This window comes from Mustela erminea, chromosome 18 (genome assembly GCF_009829155.1).
Source record: "Mustela erminea isolate mMusErm1 chromosome 18, mMusErm1.Pri, whole genome shotgun sequence".
Classification (NCBI taxonomy): domain Eukaryota; kingdom Metazoa; phylum Chordata; class Mammalia; order Carnivora; family Mustelidae; genus Mustela; species Mustela erminea.
Window position 1 is genome coordinate 42,414,383 of NC_045631.1, and position 20,512 is coordinate 42,434,894.

Below are 20,512 nucleotides of genomic sequence, written 5' to 3' on the forward strand. Positions count from 1 at the left end.
GACAGACCAAGATCACAAGTAGGCAGAGAGTCAGGCAAAGAAAGAGAGAGAGAGGGAGGAGTAAGCAGGCTCCCCGCCAAGCAGAGAGCCTGATGTGGGGCTCAATCCTAGGACGCTGGGATCATGACCTGAGCGGAAGGCAGAGGCTTAACCCACTGAGCCACCCAGGTGCCCTGGAAGCATCTATCAAATTCTTAAATGTTCATATTCTTTGGCTCATAAAATATCTTTCTAGGAATTTACCTAATAGATATCCAAGTGCACAAATATATACGTCCAAGAATGTTCACTGCTCAATGTCCTTCAGCCATAGAGGATTGTTTAAATAAACTGTGGTATTATTCATTCAGCAGAGTACTATGTAGCCATGAAAAAGAATAAAGTAAAATTCATTTTTTTAATTCATTTTTTTGACAGACAGAGATCACAAGTAGGCAGAGAGGCAGACAGACAGAGGAGGGAAGCCGGCTCCCCACTAAGCAGACAGCCCGATGCGGGGCTCAATCCCAGGACCCTGGGACCATGACCTAAGCCGAAGGCAGAGGCTTTAACCCACTGAGCCACTCAGACAACCCTAAAATTGCTTTTTATTTGGTAAATTTGGCCACTTTTTTTATTGTTTTTTTATTTTTTATTTTTTTTTAAAGATTTTATTTATTTATTTGACAGACAGAGATCACAAGTAGGCAGAGAGGCAGGCAGAGAGAGAGAGAGAGAGAGAGAGAGGGAAGCAGGCTTCCTGCGGAGCAGGGAGCCCGATGCGGGGCTCCATCCCAGGACCCTGAGATCATGACCCGAGCCGAAGGCAGCAGCCCAAACCACTGAGCCACCCAGGCGCCCCTGGCCACTTTCATAATAGTCAGAAGAAGGGCAAAGGTGGCTCTAGGGAGACTAGCTAAGAGGTTTCTCCATGAATTGAGCCAAGAGGTGTTAATCGAAATAAAAATTATAGGCAGTATACATGGTATGATTTTATTTGTATAAAAAATAACATGACATATGATACGACCTGTGTTACGTGGACAATGGGACAGAGACTTTTTCTTCTACTTAAGGCAAGTTTGTACTGCTGGATTTTTTTTTTAAATAAGCCTATAATTCATTTAGAAGATCAAACCTTTATAGGAAGATGATTTTTTTTTTAAAAAGGAAGGTATTTATTTATTTAACAGAGAAGGAGCACAGGAAGGGGGAGCAGCAGAGGGAGAAGAAGGCCCTCTGTAAGCAGGCCCTCTGCTGAGCAGGGAGCCTGATTTGGGGCTTGATCTCAGGATCCTGGGATCATAACCTGAGCCGAAGGCAGTCACTTAACTGACTGAGCCACCCAGGTGCCCCTATAGGAAGATAATACAACAAATTCAGGAAGTTAGGGGGATAGTGTCATAATGTTACCCTTAATCTCACCACACTGTAACTTTTATGGTTTCCATTCAGATGTGTTAATGAGTGCTTTAACAGTTGTATTTGTATTTATAATCTGTATGTAATTTTTGTATCCTGTTTTTAAAATTTAATATTACATATTATATTTTTCATTTTGCTACACAATTTTTGTAATTTCCATTCTCATATACTGCATTATGTTACATCAAATGAATGGCTTTAATGTATTTCTTCTTTGCTGGAAATTTCCATTGTTTCCAGTTTGGGTGATTACAATAATGCTGCAATGAAAAGCTGATGGCTTCCTTGTGTTAGAGTCTCACAATTGGGATTATTGAATTAAAAGAGCATGGCTATTTCATGTCTATTGACTAACATTAGCAATTGCATTAGAAAGCGGTTGCACATAATTATATTCTCCCCCCCAGTAGCATATGAGAGAGTCTGTTTCACAATACCCTGGCCAATATTAGATATCATATATCTGATGAATAAGGGCCAAAAAAAAAAAAAAATGGCACTTCCCTGTTATTTTCACTGGCATCTTTGGTTACTTGTATATATTGGCTTGCTGTAGTTTCTCTTTTGTGAATTTTGTTTGCATTTTTTGCTCATTTATCTGCTAGGTTCTTAATATTTTTCTTAATATTTTCCATCAATTTATGCAACTTCTATTTAATTAAGGTGTTTTCCAGATGTGCAAAAATTTTACATTTTTATAAAGTCAAATCTGCTCTTTTTTTCCTTAAAATTTTATTTATTTATTTGAGAGAGAGAGAGCATGAGAGGAGAGAGGTCAGTGGGAGAAGCAGACTCCCTGCTGAGCAAGGAGCCCGATGCGGGACTCGATCCCGGGAATCCGGGATCATGACCTGAGCCGAAGGCAGTTGCTTAGCCGACTGAGCCACCCAGGCGCCCCAAATCTGCTTTTTTTCTTGGTGACTTATATTGTTTAGAAAGTTGTTTCCGTGGGATAAATAAATATTAAAATGAAATTTAAAATTTTTGAAGATTTTATTTATTTGAGAGAGAGTGGGAGAGAGAGCAGGAGAGCAGAGGGAGAGGGACAAGCAGATTCCCCACTGATCATGGAGCCTGAGATCGTGACCAGAGCTGAAATCAAGAGTTGGACACTAGGACAGGAAGTGAGGAGGTGGAGGGGCACCTGAGGAGCTCAGTTGGTTAAGCATCTGTCTTCCGTTCAGGTCATGATCCCAGGGTCCTGGGATCAACCCCCACCTTGGGCTCCCTGCTTATCGGGCTCCCTGCTCCCACTCTTCCCTCACCCCTCTCCTCCCTGCTCGTGTTCTCTCTCTTTCTCTCTTTCAAAAAAATAAAAATAAATAAAATCTTCAAACAACAGCCACAACAAGTGAGATGGAGAAAAGCATACTCATATAAGATGCATTATACAGGTAAAGCTAACAGGACCTGCTGATGAATTAGATGTGGCAAGAGGAAGGAAAGAGAGGAATCAAGGTTGACAGTTCAATGTTGGTTTGAACAACTAAGTGGATAGTTGTCTTTTACTGAGATGGGAAAGGGCAGGAAAATAACAGGTGTATGGAAGAATCCAGAATCCTGGTTTGGCCACATCATGCTTCAGATGTCTATTCGTTACCCAGATAGGACAATTGGAGCTCAGTAAAGATGTCAGGACTAGAGATACAAATTTAAAACCATCTGCATACAGATGGTATTTATAGCTATGAACATGGGTGATACCTCTTAGGGAGAAAGTGTAAGAGGAGAATAATAAAGGATGTAGGACTAAGCCCTGGAGCATGCCACCATTAGGAAGTAAGCAGTGGAGGAAGACCCAGAAAAGGGATTATAATAGGTCACCAGTGAGGTTGGAGGAATGTTGGAAAAACAGCTTGCCATGTGAGTGGTTAGGGGTGCCAGGGTGGCTAAGTCAGTTAAGTGTCCAACCCTTGATTTTGGCCTATGATTTTTGGTCATGATGGTAGGGTTCTGAGATTGAGCCCCATATTGGGTTCCAAGTTCAGTGGTGAGTCTGCTTGAGATTGTTATCTCTCCCTCTCCCTCTGGCCCTTCCCCTGCTCACATACTCTCTAAATAAATAAATACAATCTTTAAAAAAAAAATTTTAAGATTTTATTTATTTATCGGGGGGGGAGAGCGAGCACAGGCAGATAGAATGGCAGGCAGAGGCAGAGGGAGAAGCAGGCTCCCTGCCGAGCAAGGAACCCGATGTGGGACTCGATCCCAGGACGCTGGGATCATGACCTGAGCCGAAGGCAGCTGCTTAACCAACTGAGCCACCCAGGAGTCCCTAAAAAAATTTTTTTAAGTGGAGTGGTTAATGTGTACCACCCAGAAATGCAAGATGAAGAGAGGTAATCCCTGGTGCTATCAGCATGGCAACTGGTAACCTAACAAGAACAATCTCAGTGAGAACATGGGGTGGGAGAGCCTGATTGGAGTGGACTGGAATGAGTGGGAGATGAAGTAAAGTAAGAGACAATAATATCATTCAAGAAATCTTGGCATGGGGAAGAGCAGAGAAATGGAGTGATAGCTACAGAGGAATCTGGGTCCATTTTTCTCAAGATGGGAGAAATCTATCATGTTTGAAAATGATCCAACAGAGAGAGATAAATGTAATATAGGGGAAAAATGGATAATCACAGGAGCAGAGACCTAGAGAAAGTGAAGCGTATGGGACCCAATGCACGAAGAGTTGGTTTTTGATAAGAACAGGGTCTTTCCTTTAATGAAAGAGGAGGAAAGGCAGAAAGTACTTATGGGCTGGCAAACTTAGTGGGGAGAGGAAGTTCTCATTTGTTTCTGTCTTCTCAATGAAGAATCAGCCAAAATCATAAATTGGATGTGGTGGGGGAGGAATTGTTGAGGATTAAGGAAATGAGAAAGCACGACAGTCATTTGGAGTGTACGAGAGTACACTTGTCAGGGACAAGTAATAGGTTCTCTGCAGTGTTGTGCACCCATGTGGACATGAATTTAAAGTGGTACCAGTCATCAGTAATCACATTTGATTCACAAGCACCAGAAATGAGTAGTTCGGTAAATGTAGTGGCCCTCAACAATTGTTCACTGAATAAATAAATAAATGAGTGGAGTGTTATATAAAACGTTTGGACAGGGAAGGAGGAAGGAAAATAAAGAACAAATGTGTATCTGTCGTCTTACAACCTACCTAAAGATAAAACACAATTATTTGAAAACAAAGCCATATTTCAACAAACACAAACATATGAAGTTTTCAACTTAAAGTCATTAATTCTGAAAGAAATGCAGGGTAATCACATACTTAAGATAGGATGAAGTTAATTTGGAAAAGCATTCCTAAAGTTAACTTCCAGATCAGAGTTTACACTGATCTGTACACTAGGTACAAGTGTTAACAGAAAGCAGAGGTAAAATAGAGAAAACTAATAGACATTAATAAGGAAGACGGGTAATATGGGCTATGTTGCATATAGTCTTGAAGAAATGGAAACAGACCTGGAGTTTGGAAGCAGCGATAATAATTATATAGTGTAAGGAGTAACCTCTTCATGTTAAGCACTAACAGGTAACTTAGTTGACAATAGCTGCTATTTATCTGGTCCCTGCCTTGTGTCCACACACTGTGTTTGTTAGTTTTTTTTTTTTTACATATTTATGATTTCTAATATTCACAAACAGTCCACAGAATTGCATATTATTTATTTATAATCAAAATTCCTTTTCACAGATGAGGGAATTGAGACCCAGCATTTCAGTCATTTCCCAAAAATATCACAGAAAGGAGCTGAGGTAGGATTAACCCAAGTCTCTGATTCGAAAGGCCATAGTCAATAGCACTTTATTTATTTTAAAGATTTTATTTATTTGACAGGCAGAGAGCACAAGTAGGCAGAGAGGCGGGCAGAGAGAGAGAGAGAGGAAGGGAAGCAGGTTCCCTGCTGAGCAGAGAGACCAATTCGGGGCTCGACCCCAGGACACTGGGATCATGACCTGAGCTGAAGGCAGAGGCCTTAACCCACTGAGCCACCCAGGTGCCCCAATGGCACTTTATTTAATTGTGTATTCCTGCCATTTCCCTTGTGCTTAGCTCAGAGGCCTTCCCAGGATAAATGCTGAGCAGAAAGAATGACTCCAAAATGTAGATTAGACAACCTGCCTTCTTACTTAATTCAAAGGGACGCCTGGGTGGCTCAGTGGGTTGAGCCTCTGCCTTGGGTCTCAGGGTCCTGGGATCCAGCCCTGCATCGGGCTCTCTGCTCAGGGGGGAGCCCCCCCCCCCCCCCCCCCGCCCCTGACAGCCTCTCTGCCTACTTGTGATCTCTCTCTGTCAAATAAATAAATAAAATCTTAAAAAAAAAAAATAGACCTCTGGTGTTCTCTACCTCAGTCATTTCCTAACATTCTTCAAATTTTGCAGTAATGTTGTCAGGTGGTTTTCTGCTGTCTTTCGCCAGTATTAAGACCCAGGTGGTCAGAGAACTTGAGTCTTGTTTAACTTTTGACTTCCCTGAGATGTGCTTTTCTATTTTTTTTAAAGATTTTGTTTATTTTGAGAGAGCGAGCACTCTCTCAAAGCAGGGGGAAGAGGCGGAGGCAGAGAGAGAAGCAGACTCCCCGCTAAGCAAGGAGTCTGATGCAGGACTCAACCCCAGTACCCTCGGATCATGACCCCAGCTGAAGGTAGAGGCTTAACCGGCTGAGCCACCCATGTGCCTGAGATGTGCTTTTCAGTACAGGAGTCACTAGCCACATGTGGAACCTCTGAATCGAGAGTGACAATAAGTGTAAAATCCATACTTGATTTCAAAGACTTGGCTTGAGAAAAGAATGTGTAAGATCTCATCCATATTTTTATATTGATTACACATCGAAAATTTAATGTTTGGATAAACCGGGTTAAATTTATGTTTAAAATTATTTTCACCTGTTTTGCCTTTTAACGTGACTACTAGGTAATTTTTACTCACATAAGTGCCTCGCGTATTTCTAGTCTCTGGGACAATGCTGTTCCAGGGCCTAGTACAGGGTACTGCCCCTATTTTATTGCGCGAAATAACCAGTGTTAAGAGACCGAATGAATGGATGGATGAATGAAGAGCTATGGTCTCTGCCTCTTATTAGGAAAATAGAATATGGCATTGTCCTGTAAGTCAGGAGATCGGGGTTCTGGTCCAGGTTTACTGGAAATACTATGCAGCCTTGGACAAGCAGTGCCCCACTCTGGGTATCAATTTGCCCATCAGGCAGCTAATCCCTGAGATCTCGAAATGTATGAGAGTAAGTGGCGGAGAAAGGTGGGTAAGCCTGGTACCACAGGATTTGACTTCTGTTTGGCTCCAGCCTAACACTAGGGCTTCGGCCGACGGGAGGAGGCAGCAAAAAACACAGACTAGAAGCCCCGAGTCCCGCGCCGGCTTCCTTGGGCCGACGTCACTGGGGCGCGACGGCGTGGTCCTCCCATCCCCGAGGCGGCAGCGGTTCAGAAGGTTCCTCCCGGCAAGGGCGAGCGCCGACCTAATAGAAGGTCAAACAATACTCGAGTCTCTCTAATGCTCAGTTTTCAGCAAACCACCTTCTGCCACCCTCCTTCCCACTTCACCCTTACCCGGCACAGGAAGCCAGGGGATACGAGTCCGGCCCCAAGCGTCCAGTGCTGGACCCTAGCGCGGCTGCGCAGGGCACGTGCGCTTCTCCGGAGTCCCGGCGATTGGCTGTGACGTAACTTCCGGCGTGAGCGGCGAAAGCCGGGAGGGCGAGCGAGAGAGCGAGCAGGCAGCAGGCAGCAGGCGGGCGGGCGGACGGCACGGAGGGAGGGAGCGAGCGAGCGAGCAGTGAGTGAGCCAGCGAGGGCGGCCGCGTCCCTAGAACAGCCGAGATTCTTCCCGTCCCTCTGATCCCCTCCCCGGAGCCCACAGCGCCTCCGGTCTCCTGTGGAGCGGACACGGCCCGGCCCGGCCATGGCCTCGTTGCTGAAGGTGGATCAGGAAGTGAAGCTCAAGGTAGCGGCACCAGTCCGGGCCTCCTGACCCCTCGCTTCGATCCCCAAGCAGTCTGACCGGCTTCCCACTCCCCATGGCGTCTTTGTCTCCCTGGGGACACCAGCTCTGAGCTTCCGCTCAGCTCAGCCCAGCCCCCCACTCCCGGAGATGGCATCGGGGGAGAGGATAATATAGGGTGGCCTTCTGAACCACGTCTGGTGGTGGAGAGCCCCGGTGAGACCTCCGCAGACACGTGGTGGACGCAGCACTTTAGGCCAGTGACAGCTGGAAGTCCCCCAGCTCAGCAACGTCCCCGCCTCCGGATGCTACTGCTACTCTCTCTGCCCCTACCCTTGGTGTCAGACCTGCTTGGTATCAAAGGCTAGGTCTGGATGGGGACTTGGCACGTTTGTGAGCTCATATCTCCCCTGTCTACCTGCCTTTTGTTTGCTCTCAAATTCAGACAGCTTCAGACTCAGGGAGGGAGGGTGAGAGGGAAGACAGGTGGGTGCTACTCTCAAGCCCCGCTTCCCTCTCCTGAGATGGAGAAATGGATCCTCAAAAAGATAAAGTATTTACAGTCTGGGGGCCTCTCAGCTTCTCATTACAATTATAAGGTGAGGGGAAGACAGCTGGATTTGGGTTTTCCCATCCTGCTGGTACCCCTGTTGCCACCTACTGACTTGCTGTTACTGAATTGCTCTCTTTGTTAATTTTAGGTTGATTCTTTCAGGGAGCGGATCACAAGTGAGGTGAGTGCAATAAATAGAAAAATAAGTGTTGGTTGATAGTTTGGAATTTCCCAGAGAAGAGATCTATAGAGAGAGAGCTTCCCGCAGTTATTAATTGAAGTGTATTTTCCTTCATCTTCAGGCAGAAGACTTGGTGGCAAATTTTTTTCCAAAGAAGTTGTTAGAACTCGATAGTTTTTTGAAGGTGAGAGAGACCCTTTTCTTTTCTTCAAAACCCTCCCCCTTTTTTTTGGCTCTGGTCTTTCTGTCAAATGGGAGAAATCATGTGTTGATTCTATTTTGTTTTGTACAGTAAAACACTCTATTTCTTGCCCTTCAAATGAAATACTTCTTTGTTCATTTTGAAAAGACTAATATTGTTTTGGGGGTGGGTGTCTCTCTTTCAGGAACCAATCCTAAACATCCATGACCTAACTCAGATCCACTCAGACATGAATCTCCCAGTCCCTGACCCCATTCTTCTCACCAATAGCCACGATGGACTGGACGGTGTGAGTGTCCTGCGTTTCTCTTTGTATTCTGAAGCAGTAGTTCTCTGTTCTCTACTTCCTAGTCAATTTGAACATGTACAGAGGAAACAGTGGGATTAGGATCTAGGAATGAGGGCTCTTACAGACATGCTGATTCCAGTATACCACTTTTAGACCCTGATTTTCATTTATAGCATGAAGTGTATAACCTGATGCTACTCTGTCCTAGAGTGAGTGCCACATAAGACTGATAGCTGCAGGTTCCCTCTGGTTGTCTGGTCTGTCCCTGTGGCTCTAAGCAAGATTTTTCTCACCTATGTCAGTGTCTTATTTTTCTTTTTCCTTTAAATATTTTATTTATTTATTTGACAGAGGGAGATATAGTGAGAGAGGGAGTACAAGTGGGGGGAGTGGAAGAGGGAAAAACAGGCTTCCTGCCAAGCAGAGAGCCCAATGCGGGGGCTCGATCCCAGAACCCTAGGATCATGATCTGAGCTGAAGGCAGACGCTTAACAACTGAGCCCCTCATGTGCCCCTATGTCAGTGTCTTGAGTATTGTTACAGGATGAGCAGTTTTTATTGTGTATTGGACTGTAGTCCCTGTCTTTGTTAGGTATCTTTAGCACCTAGTGCTTATCAGTTACATGACCACGTTTTATAATAACAGTGATAACACTGTATTGTTGTTTGAGTTACTGTCTCATTGATAGAGCTTGCAATTCTGGAAAGCAGAAGCTGTCTTAATCAACTTTGTATCCCCAGCACCTAGTTCTATATCTGGTACATAACAGGTGCTAAGCACATGTTCATTGATTGAATATTGTGCTTCTTTGTGGAACCAGAGGATGTGTACATATTCCTTTAATGATCCTCACCCTGCATTGACTGGTTCATTTTTCCTGTTGTTTATAGTATCCCCTCCCCCCAGGTGCTTAATATGTCAATTGAAAGGTTGATCTTCCCAACTAGAGTGTAAGTTGCTTTGTGGCAAGAATCTATCCTTAAAGCCCTGTATGTGCTTAGAAAATTGTGTGTAAATTAAAACAACCTGGCAAAGTTACCTGAAGGGGAACTTGTGATGGGGATATGGGTGTGAAGAGCAGGCTAATCCCTGTCTCTATCCGTAGCCCACTTACAAGAAGCGAAGGTTGGATGAGTGTGAAGAGGCCTTCCAAGGTAAGAGCCAGCCCTACCACACCTACTCCCGGGTTTGCAGCCCTGAGCAGGGGGATTGATCTGGCAGTCTCTGATCAGGAAATAAGATCAGACTTGATTTTTCAGAGTTCACATTCCCACGTTCTCCAAACGTGGTCATAATTTAGCACCCAAAACCTAATGTCCCAGTAAACAGGGAGGGCTTTGCTTAGTGCAGACTGCCAAGGGAGAGAGGTTGGAGGTGGCTGCACATTTCAGGTTTTTCACAGAAGTCCAAGTTCCACATTATTTTCTCTTCAGTAATCGTTGGTACATCAAATCTTTAGAGCGTATTTTCATTTCCTTGTTCTTCAGACTTTTGGCATACTTTAGACACTCATTTGTTAATCCATACATTTTCTTTTTTTGATTCTGTTGGTGGGGTCATGGTTTGTAGGTAGGATTGTGGCAGATAAAAGGCAGAGGTCCTAGCATCTCATGGCTCTGGGGAAGGAGAGAGAAAGGTGGGGGGTGGGGGTGTTAATGTCCTGCCCTCCACCCCAGTCGTTTGACCTTCTTCATGTCCCTGCCAGGAACCAAGGTGTTCGTGATGCCCAATGGGATGCTAAAAAGCAACCAGCAGCTAGTGGACATTATTGAGAAAGTGAAACCTGAGATCCGGCTGCTGATTGAGAAATGCAACACGGTGAGGCAGGGGCTAGTGACCTATGGGCTGATCCCAAAAAGCCTGGCTTGAACTATGAAAAGTGTTGGATGTGGGGCAGGAAGCGTGGAGATGATAGAGGAGTTAGCACATGAAGTATCTTGGCTCCCTTGCTCCCAGCATCTGGTCCTAGCTAGCAGCATGGGCTGTATACTTCATGGCTTTGGCAGAAAAAAACAAGGATCCTCATATGTACATATTGGTCCTCTCACCCTTCAGGTCAAAATGTGGGTACAGCTCTTGATTCCCAGGATAGAAGATGGGAACAACTTCGGGGTATCCATTCAGGTAACGTGCTTGCATACAAACTGGAGAGGAAGGTTCAGAAGGCTTACTCTCCTTTTCAACCTGCTTTGTTTGTTTTCCCCTGGTCTGCTCTTTGGATGACATGGAAATGACTTGACCTCAACACCTGGGTTTTTTGTTTTGTTTTGTTTTTTTAGGAGGAGACAGTTGCAGAACTAAGAACTGTTGAGAGTGAAGCTGCATCTTATCTGGACCAGATATCTAGGTAGGACTTCTTGGGCTTGGCCCAGGAATTGGGGGCTGGTGACATGGCAAGCACTGTCCAGGGTCTCCTGCAACTTCCTTTTCTTCTCTCTCCTTTTAGATATTATATTACAAGAGCCAAATTGGTTTCTAAAATAGCTAAATATCCCCATGTGGTAAGTAAGGGTTTGGGGTCTGAGGGTGGACGTGGAAGGGAAAGGGAGGAGTGGCCATTGCCCGGCAAGAGCTGCCTATGGACAGGCTGGCCTCGAGACTAGGCTTTTCCTCCCTCCTTTCAGGAGGACTATCGTCGCACCGTGACAGAGATTGATGAGAAAGAATATATCAGCCTTCGGCTCATCATATCAGAGCTAAGGAATCAGTATGTAAGTAGCCTTGGTCCCTGCCCTCAGTCACCCTGGCTGTTTGTCCTGGCTCTCATTCTCTTGCCGCTCCCTGGGGTTTGAGATGGAGGATGGAGTGGGATAAAATGAAGAGGGTAAATTCTCATCAGCTGAGTGTTGAGAATTAGAAGCTCATTGAGAGTGTGTGGCTGGGGATCTCCCTTTCTGTCTGGATGGCAGGGAGTGCTGTGCAGTGTAGTTGTGAAGGTGTGGGCAGTGGAGTCAGACAGGCTCGGGTTCAGAGCCAATTCTTCCTGTAATCTGGCCTTGGGCAAGTTGTTGAACCTTAAACTTCAGTTTTTTCATCTGTAAGATGGAACATCATATCTATGGCATGAAGATGGGGTTTTTTGTTTTGTTTTGTTTTTTACAAAGATGGTTTTTAAAAAATGAGTGAAATAGGGGTGCCTGGGTAGTGCAGTTCGTTAAGCATCCAACTCGTGATTTCAGCTCAAGGCTTGATCGTGCATAGTGGGACTGAGCCCTGCATCGGGCTCCACAGTCAGCCCAGAGTCTGCTTGAGGTTCTCTCCCTCTGCCCCTCCCCTCACTCATGTGCATGCGTGCACTCTCTCTTAAATAAATAAATCCTTAAAAATAAATAAATAAATAAATAAATAGAGTAACACGTTGAAAGACCCAGTACCAATTGTTGGTTATGATAGGTGCTCAAGAAATGTTAGTTGTTATTAGACGCCTGGGGCCTGGGAAGCTCCCAGGGATCCCTGGTGTTGGGATCCCTGAGCTGGGGTTCCAGTGAGTGAGATTGGGATTGCGCATATGATTGCTTGGGGCTTTGTGGGGGGTATCTGGTTTCTTTGGGAGGTTGGGGTGGAACAAATTTGATTCCCTGGCCTCTTCTCCCAGGTCACTCTACATGACATGATCCTGAAAAATATCGAGAAGATCAAACGGCCCCGGAGCAGCAATGCAGAGACACTGTACTGAGGCCAGGGCCAGGGCCAGGGGACTCTGTGAGTCTGGCTCAAGACCGACATTGCCTTGGTTTGTTACATGACTATCGTGATGGGGAAACTGGCTGGAAATAGTAATCCCACCTCTCTCTGTTTTTAGTTAGAGTCTAATGAAACTCTCATGTAGTTCTGTGACGTGTTTACCTCTTTTTTCAGGCCTCAGGAACTCTTCTATTTCCTTCCCTAATGCCCCACACCCGACATGTCCTAATTTCTGGAGAAGTCCAGCTTTGTGTGTGCAGGACGTTGGCACAAGAATACTTGTGTTTTCTCTCCCTGCCCTCGCCCTCCTGTGTCTTGAGCTTTGTGTTGTTTTTTTTTTCCCCCCCTTCTGTTGACTAGTTGATTAGAAGCTGAGGGAACTGGAAGGAAAGTGCTAGGTGTTGGGGGGTGCTGTCCAGCTCCTCTCTGATGTCAGGTTAGTGTCTCTTGCCACTGTGTGGGACATTGGATTCTCCCCCCAGTTTCCCTGATGATAACTTAGGGTCTCCCATCTGCATACATCCCACCTTGAACCTGATCATGACAAGAAACACCTTAGGCCTTCTGCCAAGTCCCTAGCTCCTTGAGATGTTTTTATAACTAGGATTTTCACATACATATATGTGTGTGATAGACACATACGTACAGACATGCACGCACATGCCTTCCTACTCCATCATCTGATTTCTCCATCCCATCGTCTGTTGTTTTCCTGTGTCCCGTCACCCCCATCCCATGAATTCTGTCACACACACATCATTCAGAAGCTGATAGTAGTCTTAGTCCTCACCTACCGGGGCCCATCGTTCTGCTATTATATATATATAGCCTCTCGGTGCTCAGAGGCTGATGAATTGGAGGAGAGATGAGAATCAGAGGATTTGGGGGAAGGCCCCTTCCTCTGCGACTCGGGTCTTTTGGGGCGTTACTGCAAAGGCTGGTCCTCTGACTCCTGGGTGCCTCTTCTAGGCCAGTTGTAAATCGGGGTGGGTTGTCTGCAGCTGTGAAGGCCAGATACTGCTGCTTCTGTTGGGCTTTCCTGTGGGACAAATAGTTCTCTTATTTATAGTATTGTGCTTCCAAGGAAAGCAGCACCTGCGTATATGTGTGTGTACGTGCACACACCTGCGTGTATGCATTGTGTGTATGTGAAAATCCGCTGGGCAAGTCAAAACCACAGAAGAGTTGCCTCCTGTTCCTCAAATCTTCCCGAGCTCTCACTTGTTACAGCTTTTCTCCTAACCCTCCACAAAGCCCCACTTTCATTCTGCCGCTACTGGAGGGTCTGTATCTGCGGTCAGCCTGCCAGTGACTCTCTCTGTGTCTGTTTCTGACTTTAATTCTTCCCTTGTCTTCCTCTTGCCTTCAACCCCAATCACATTTCCACCCAGCTGCATCATTTTTACTCCCGGTATGCTATAGAGAAGGAGTCAGGATGCTGTCTTCCCATGAATAGTACTCAGTAACAAACCAATTGCATTTTAGTTGGGCAGTGCCCCTACCTACCCTCCAGATCCCTTCCAGCTAACCACCCCCCCCACCATGTGTTTCTCAGTTTCCCTTTTTGTTTGTTGGATTATTCTGCTGCCCCTTCTCACTCTATCACCCTTGGATCGTAATGTAAAATTCTTTTACCATGTCAAGAAATTATTAAAAATGCAGGTACTTTGACCTCTTTCTAAAGCTGCAGACCCTGTTGCGATGCTCTTGGTGGCTAGGGACATGCCCACACTCAGGTGCGTGCCTGTGGGACCCCCCACCTCCACGTACACCTCCAGCCACCCTATTGAGTGTTTTTATACCAGTTGAGCTGCCTCTTTTCTCTCAAATAGTGGGAAGGCTGAGGCTTCTGCCTACCAAGAGGCAGGGGTGGGTCCTTCATTTGTGGTCTGTCTGAATTATGTGAAGGTTATTAGCTCTTCCCAAACCTAAGCTGCTTCTGTCTAACCTGCCCAGATGGCAGTGCCTTGCTCCCTCTGCCCGTTGATACCCAGGAACTGCCAGTAGAGGCTGCTCTAGTTCCGTAGCTGGGGGATCACCTGGTTTGAGGCACAGCCTACCGGCTCATTTTCTTGACCTTCGATGAATTCTCCCCACTGAATAGTGTCTTAAATTTCTTGAGGAGATGCCAGGGATTCCTGCTTTGGGTTTTCCAATGACTTGGGAGGGCCGTCTAGGATTCTAGCTGTCTCTGAAATAAAGCTTCCTCAACTCCAACCTTGCAGAGTAGCCTTTTGATACCCAGTGATTCCCTCACTGATTCTCTGCAAAAAGAGATTTAAGGTCTGAAACGGTGGAGGAACGTCTGCTGTATTCTGTTTCAGAGCTCAGTAGCAGTAGCTAACAATTTTTGAATGCCTCCCCAGTGTTGGGCTCTGTTAAGTGCTTTATGTGAATGACCATATTTAATTTTCATGAGTCTGGGGTAGGTGACTTCTGCCTTATGGGTGAGGACAGTGAAATTCATGAGAAGTAACTCCTCTGAGGTCCCACAGCATAGTGATCTGACCGCTGAGCCCGGGTGCTCACCTTTCCTTTCCCTCCGACTAGCTAGAAGAGACCTGATACTTTTACCAAGCAAGGGCTTGGCCTCTGGCAGCCGGCCAAGCACTTACTGCTGAACTGGGCTGTGGGTTGTGGGAATATTGGCAGGTGGTCCTTGCGAGGAGGCAGGGAAATGGATAATTCTGGCGCCTGCCTGCAGCACACGGCGCTTAACTGGGCGTCTGAGGTTTGCATTCTCCCTCAGACCTGTTCTGAGCGCAAGGTGGAGTTCAGAGTTAATCCACATGGCCCTCTAGTCTGGTCTGAGTGACAGCAGTCAGGACTCCTGTCGGGCGGCGGCCAGGAGCCCAGGGGCAGGGGAGAGCCTATGCACGTGGAAGGAGTGCCTGGAGCCAAACCACGGAACAGAAAATTGGAACAGAATTATATAAATTAAGGTCAGAAATTTCCTGTCCAGCCCACAGGGTGGAGTTTTCTCCATCCCTATCCATCCTACTGAATATAAGCCCTGATTTGATGTTAGTAACTGGAAGGAGCCGCTGGTAGGACTCTCCTTAGCTCTCCGCATTCACCATGAATCTCAAGGTAGTGCTTGTATTCCTGGCATTGTCCCTCATTACCATCTTTGCCCTGGCCTATGTCTTGCTGACCAGCCAAGGTGGCTCCAGCCAGCCTCCCCGCTGCCCCTCCGTGTCCCCCAGCACCCAGCCCTGGACACACCCCGGCCAGAGCCAGCTGTTTGCAGACCTGAGCCGAGAGGAGCTGACAGCTGTGACGAGCTTCCTGACCCAGCAGCTAGGGCCAGGCCTGGTGGATGCAGCCCAGGCCCGCCCCTCGGACAACTGCATCTTCTCGGTGGAGCTGCACCTGCCCCCCAAGGCCGCCGCCCTGGCCCACCTGGACAGGGGGAGCCCCCCACCTGCCCGGGAGGCACTGGCCATCGTCTTCTTTGGCGGACAGCCCCAGCCCAACGTGAGTGAGCTGGTGGTGGGGCCGCTGCCACGGCCCTCCTACCTGCGGGATGTGACCGTGGAGCGTCACGGGGGCCCCCTCCCCTACCACCGCCGCCCCATGTTGGGAGCTGAGTTTGCCCAGATGTGGAAGCATCTGAAGGAGGTGGAGCTACCCAAAGCCCCAGGCTTTCTGGCTTCTGTCTTAAACTACAATGGCTCCACTTTGGCACCTCTACATGCCACCCCTAGTGGCTTGCGCTCAGGGGACCGTGCTACCTGGATAGCCCTCTACCATAACATCTCAGGTGTTGGGATTTTCCTTCACCCGGTGGGGCTGGAGCTGCTGCTGGACCACAGGGCCCTGGACCCTGCCCGCTGGGCTGTCCAACGGGTCTTCTACCTTGGGCGCTACTATGCAGACTTGGGACAGTTGGAATGGGAGTTTAAGGCTGGCCGCCTGGAAGTGGTTAGGGTTCCTCTCCCCCTGCCAAATGGGGCTTCATCCTTGAAGTCCCGGACCTCCCCAGGTCCTCTCCCCCCTCTTCAGTTCTCACCCCAGGGCTCCCAGTACAGCGTGCAGGGGAACCTGGTGGCATCCTCCCTCTGGACATTTACCTTTGGTCATGGGGTGTTCAGTGGCATGAGGATTTTTGATATTCGCTTCAAGGGCGAGCGAGTGGCCTACGAAGTCAGTGTCCAGGAGTGTGTATCCGTCTATGGTGCTGATTCACCCAAGACAATGATGACCAGATACTTGGATAGCAGCTATGGACTTGGCCGTCACAGCCGGGGCTTGGTTCGGGGTGTCGACTGCCCCTATCAGTCTACGATGGTGGACATCCACACATTAGTGGGCACAGGGGCAGTCCAGCTGCTCCCAGGGGCTGTGTGTGTGTTCGAGGAGGCACAAGGACTACCCCTTCGGAGGCACCACAATCACCTCGAGAGTCATTTCTATGGTGGTTTGGCTGGCTCGGCCCTTGTAGTCAGGTCTGTGTCCTCTGTAGGCAACTATGACTACATTTGGGACTTTGTACTGCACCCAAATGGGGCGCTGGAAGGGCGGGTTCATGCCACAGGCTATATCAACACGGCTTTCCTGAGTGGGGGTGAGGAGAGCCTCCTCTTCGGAAACCGTGTGGGGGATCGAGTGCTGGGGGCAGTGCACACGCATGCCTTCCACTTCAAGCTGGACCTGGACGTGGCAGGTGAGTGCTCGGGTGAGAACTGAGGCTCGGGGTGGAGCAGAGGGAAGGGAGACCCCCAGATGGAGCCAGAAGCAGCAGAGGGGCAGGCCGGCACAACATACTGTGGTTAACAGAGCAGGGGCTGATTGGAGCGTATTCGGCTGCAGTCAGCCTGAAATCCTGGGCGTGCTGGGTATCTGGCCGAAGGTAGAAGGGGTGGCCCTACGCAGCCCTGATTACCCAGCCCCACCGCCTTGCAGGGGTGGTTGTGAAACTTGGCTTGAATGCAATGGCCAGGCCTGGTGGCCTTCGTCTTGATTGCCTCTGCGGCTAGTGAATTTGCCCCAGCAATTGGGGCTGGATTTGGGGCTCTGAGTTTTCTTCCTGATTCTGGGGGACAGTGGAGGAGGGGAAAGCAGGGGCCTGCGCAGAGGTAGGAAGCAGCCTAAGGAGGTTTTCAGCGTAAAGGTGGTCCTGGGGCACGGGGGTGGGAGGTGCTAGTGAGGGTTGCTTCACAGGATTTCATAAAACAGGACATAGGATGGTGGCCCCACCGTCCTCCTGGGGAGAGTCATCCCACCCCTGCCAGAACATGTCCTCACCGCCGGACCTCTGGTGACACAGCAGGCATGCAATAGGCTTGCTGCAAGTGTAGAAAGGGGTTTTTCAAGTGGGGCTCAAAGCAGAGAGAGGACTTCCTGCTCCTGACGGATTTTCGTCAAGAACAAAATAATGAATTTAATCAAATCACGGGCTATTAGACCCAGAACAAAAAAACAGAAATCTACCAGACCCTCGCCAAGCTGAGGAGGGTGGGGGAGAAGGGGCAAGAAGTGGCTACCCAGGTATAATGCTCTGTAACCATGCATCCTTCTTGTCAGACAGTTTCTTACCCTCTAGACCATAAACACGCGGTTTGGGGTCGGAGGAGAACTAAGAAAATAGAATGACTAAATGAACCTATTACCTAAATTATTCTTTGACATATTTGGAATAGGACTTGGATTTGAAGTTTCTCTTCAGCACTTTTGGCATTAAAGAGCCTTGTCTCAGGCAGTGAAGTTGAGTCACAGGTCCTGGATCCCTGGAGTGTGGAGCTCGAGGGACAGGCAGCAGAAGTGCTGGCCTCAGTAGGGCGCGCTCTGCAGGGTGCTGGGTGCCTTCACCATCATTCCTGTTTAAAGGCACGGACACCCCAAACCTGCAGAGCAACACTAAGTGGGGAAGATGGGTGTACGTTACAAGTGCAATCGCGTTCTAGGGAACTTCCAGACAATATAAGATCTCAATCTAGTCCCAGAAAAACAAAAACAACAACACATCAAAGTGGTCCCCACCTTGTGGAGGTGGAAAGCAAAGTTTCAAGAGCTGGGATGAAGATAACAGGGTGCTCTGGAGGGAGACTGGGTTTTTCCAGGCAGCTCCTGCAAGACAAATCTCTCTTTCATGGTTCCAAGAATGTAACTAGCCACCTGCATGTGCTTTTCCACTTGCAGAGCTCAGCCACAGAACAGCTTTTATTACGCCCGCTGTAGAGATGGAGAGAGAAAAGTAAAGAATCAGCCTAATATCTACCACGTAGACCGGTGCTAACAGAGCTCTGCGGTGATAGATATTCTCCATCTGCGTTGTCTGATGTGTTAGCTACTAGTCCTATGTGGCCAGTGTGACTGAGGAACTTGAAATCTTAAATGGAACTAGCTACTTGTGACTGGTCATAGCCGTATTGATAGGGATGAGGTTCAAAGAGGATGGGCTAGCGCTCGAATCCAGGCCTTCTGGCTCCCAGCACGGTGCTCTCTGAAGAGCTCTGCCGCCCTTTGTCAGGCCAGCGCAGTGGGCATCGTGGGGGAGGACAAGGGACTCTCTCACCTGGTGTGGAACTCCTCTCCCCCCTCCCCCGGCAGGGCTGAAAAACTGGGTGGTAGCCGAAGATGTGGTGTTTAAACCTGTGGCAGCCCCTTGGAGTCCAGAGCACCACCTGCAGCGGCCACAGCTCACCCGGCAGGTCCTCGGAACGGAGGATCTCACAGCTTTTTCCTTGGGAGAGCCCCTTCCCCGCTACCTTTATCTGGCTGGCAACCAGACTAATGCCTGGGGTCACCAGCGCGGGTACCGGATCCAGATCCACAGCCCCCTCGGCCTACACATGCCCCTGGAGAGCGACATGGAGAGGGCCCTCAGCTGGGGGAGGTGAGGAGGGCTCTGGGCACTGGGTGGTAGGGAAGGACGGGTCCTCTTCCCCGATCCCAGCTCTTGAAGACCCCAACTCACTGCCCTTGGTTTACCATTCACCCTTGTGCCTCCCCTCAGCTCCAAGTAGATATGGGATGGGAAATGCTGTCCCACAGAACCTGGTCCAAAGGACTTCGAGGCCGAGAATGGCCCCTGACATTTCCTGATACCACCTTCCTTCAACATTCCTGGTCAGATACCAGCTCGTGGTGACCCGGAGGAAGGAGGAGGAGTCACAGAGCAGCAGCATCTATTACCAGAATGACATCTGGACCCCTACTATGGCCTTTGCTGACTTCATCAACAATGAGACCCTCTTAGGAGAGGTTGGTAGCCCTAGAGGCAGAGGAGAAGGGCAACTGAAGCCTGACGTCTTGGCTGCCCAGCCCCTGACCGTAGGTTGGAGGGAATGGTAGGTTTCCAGTTCTCCGATTCAGGGGCCAATGCAGGTCATCCCTCTTGAGGTGTGATTAGCCCAGGGGACAGTGAACACCCTACGGAGCTTCTCACAAGGTCACCCTGCCAGCTATGTGGACCTGGGGCTGGGTGGAGGTGGAAGTGAGGCCAAGGCTAGAGGTTGGGGATTGTGGCTGAGGAGGGGTGGGTCTCTGGGTTTCACCTCCCCAAAGTCTCAGCCTCTCCCTCTTCCCGCAGGACCTGGTGGCTTGGGTTACAGCCAGCTTCCTGCATATCCCCCATGCTGAGGATGTCCCCAATACAGTGACTCTAGGAAACAGAGTTGGCTTCTTGCTCCGACCCTATAACTTCTTTGATGAAGATCCCTCCATCTTCTCCCCTGGCAGCGTCTACTTTGAGAAGGGCCAGGATGCTGGGCTCTGCAATGTCAACCCCGTGGCCTGCATCCCCAATCTGGCGGCCTGTGTCCCGGACCTGCCCCCTTTCTTTTACCAGGACTTGTAGCCCCAAGGGTGTAGTGGGACAGGGAGGGGAGTTGCTGAGACATCTGTACCTTTCTCTGTTCCCACTTCCTGCTCCCTTGACTTCTATCCTCTTAACATTCGTTAGGAAAGAGTCTCCCACACTGAACCCCTATATATCCCTTCCGTTAATTCTTATTTCCAGTTCATCTTGTTTAAATGATGGATGTATACAATTGATATGATTATTAAAAAATTCAAGTGAAACACCACAAATTCTACCACTCAGAAATAGCTAGTGTTCACATCTGGTGAACATCAAACCAGACGTTTCTTTATGCATGTGCATTGGAATGGAAGAATAGATAGAATTATGTAAAAATAGATGGTGTGTGTGATTTATAATAAAAGGTACTACAAGATTTTTTTTATTGCTCGTGTTTCTTCTATTTGACTTTGGAAGTATCTAGA

At 48.1% G+C, this 20,512-nt stretch overlaps 2 protein-coding genes across 3 annotated transcripts; both read left to right on the top strand.

Moving 5' to 3' along the window:
* Positions 1-7,124: 7,124 nt before the first annotated feature.
* PSME3 (proteasome activator subunit 3) lies at positions 7,125-13,972 on the top strand. Of its 2 annotated transcripts, none has more exons than XM_032320252.1 (11): positions 7,125-7,376; positions 8,075-8,107; positions 8,229-8,291; positions 8,494-8,598; positions 9,705-9,753; positions 10,305-10,417; positions 10,655-10,723; positions 10,879-10,946; positions 11,046-11,100; positions 11,224-11,310; positions 12,195-13,972. In XM_032320252.1, exons 1-11 carry the CDS (start codon positions 7,335-7,337, stop codon positions 12,273-12,275), a joined length of 765 nt encoding a protein of 254 aa, XP_032176143.1. In that variant the 5' UTR covers positions 7,125-7,334; the 3' UTR covers positions 12,276-13,972. The 2 variants fall into 2 exon arrangements, with proteins under 2 accessions (XP_032176143.1, XP_032176142.1); XM_032320251.1 differs by lacking the exon at positions 7,125-7,376 and adding an exon at positions 7,415-7,972.
* A 616-nt stretch (positions 13,973-14,588) lies between these two features.
* Positions 14,589-20,482, top strand: AOC2 (amine oxidase copper containing 2). Its single transcript, XM_032320253.1, has 4 exons — positions 14,589-16,949; positions 18,836-19,121; positions 19,360-19,489; positions 19,818-20,482. Exons 1-4 carry the CDS (start codon positions 15,362-15,364, stop codon positions 20,082-20,084), a joined length of 2,271 nt encoding a protein of 756 aa, XP_032176144.1. The 5' UTR covers positions 14,589-15,361; the 3' UTR covers positions 20,085-20,482.
* The last annotated feature ends 30 nt before the right edge of the window (positions 20,483-20,512 follow it).

Excerpts from the sequence above, each read along its gene's own strand:
- PSME3 (XM_032320251.1), top strand. The coding sequence starts at position 7,748 with ATGGGGACTTGGCACGTTTGTGAGCTCATATCTCCCCTGTCTACCTGC. Across the intron at positions 8,108-8,228 it reads GGGAGCGGATCACAAGTGAG|GCAGAAGACTTGGTGGCAAA; the intron begins GTGAGTGCAATA and ends CTTCATCTTCAG. Across the intron at positions 10,418-10,654 it reads TGATTGAGAAATGCAACACG|GTCAAAATGTGGGTACAGCT; the intron begins GTGAGGCAGGGG and ends CTCACCCTTCAG.
- AOC2 (XM_032320253.1), top strand. The coding sequence starts at position 15,362 with ATGAATCTCAAGGTAGTGCTTGTATTCCTGGCATTGTCCCTCATTACC. Across the intron at positions 19,122-19,359 it reads AGGGCCCTCAGCTGGGGGAG|ATACCAGCTCGTGGTGACCC; the intron begins GTGAGGAGGGCT and ends ATTCCTGGTCAG. Across the intron at positions 19,490-19,817 it reads ATGAGACCCTCTTAGGAGAG|GACCTGGTGGCTTGGGTTAC; the intron begins GTTGGTAGCCCT and ends CTCTTCCCGCAG.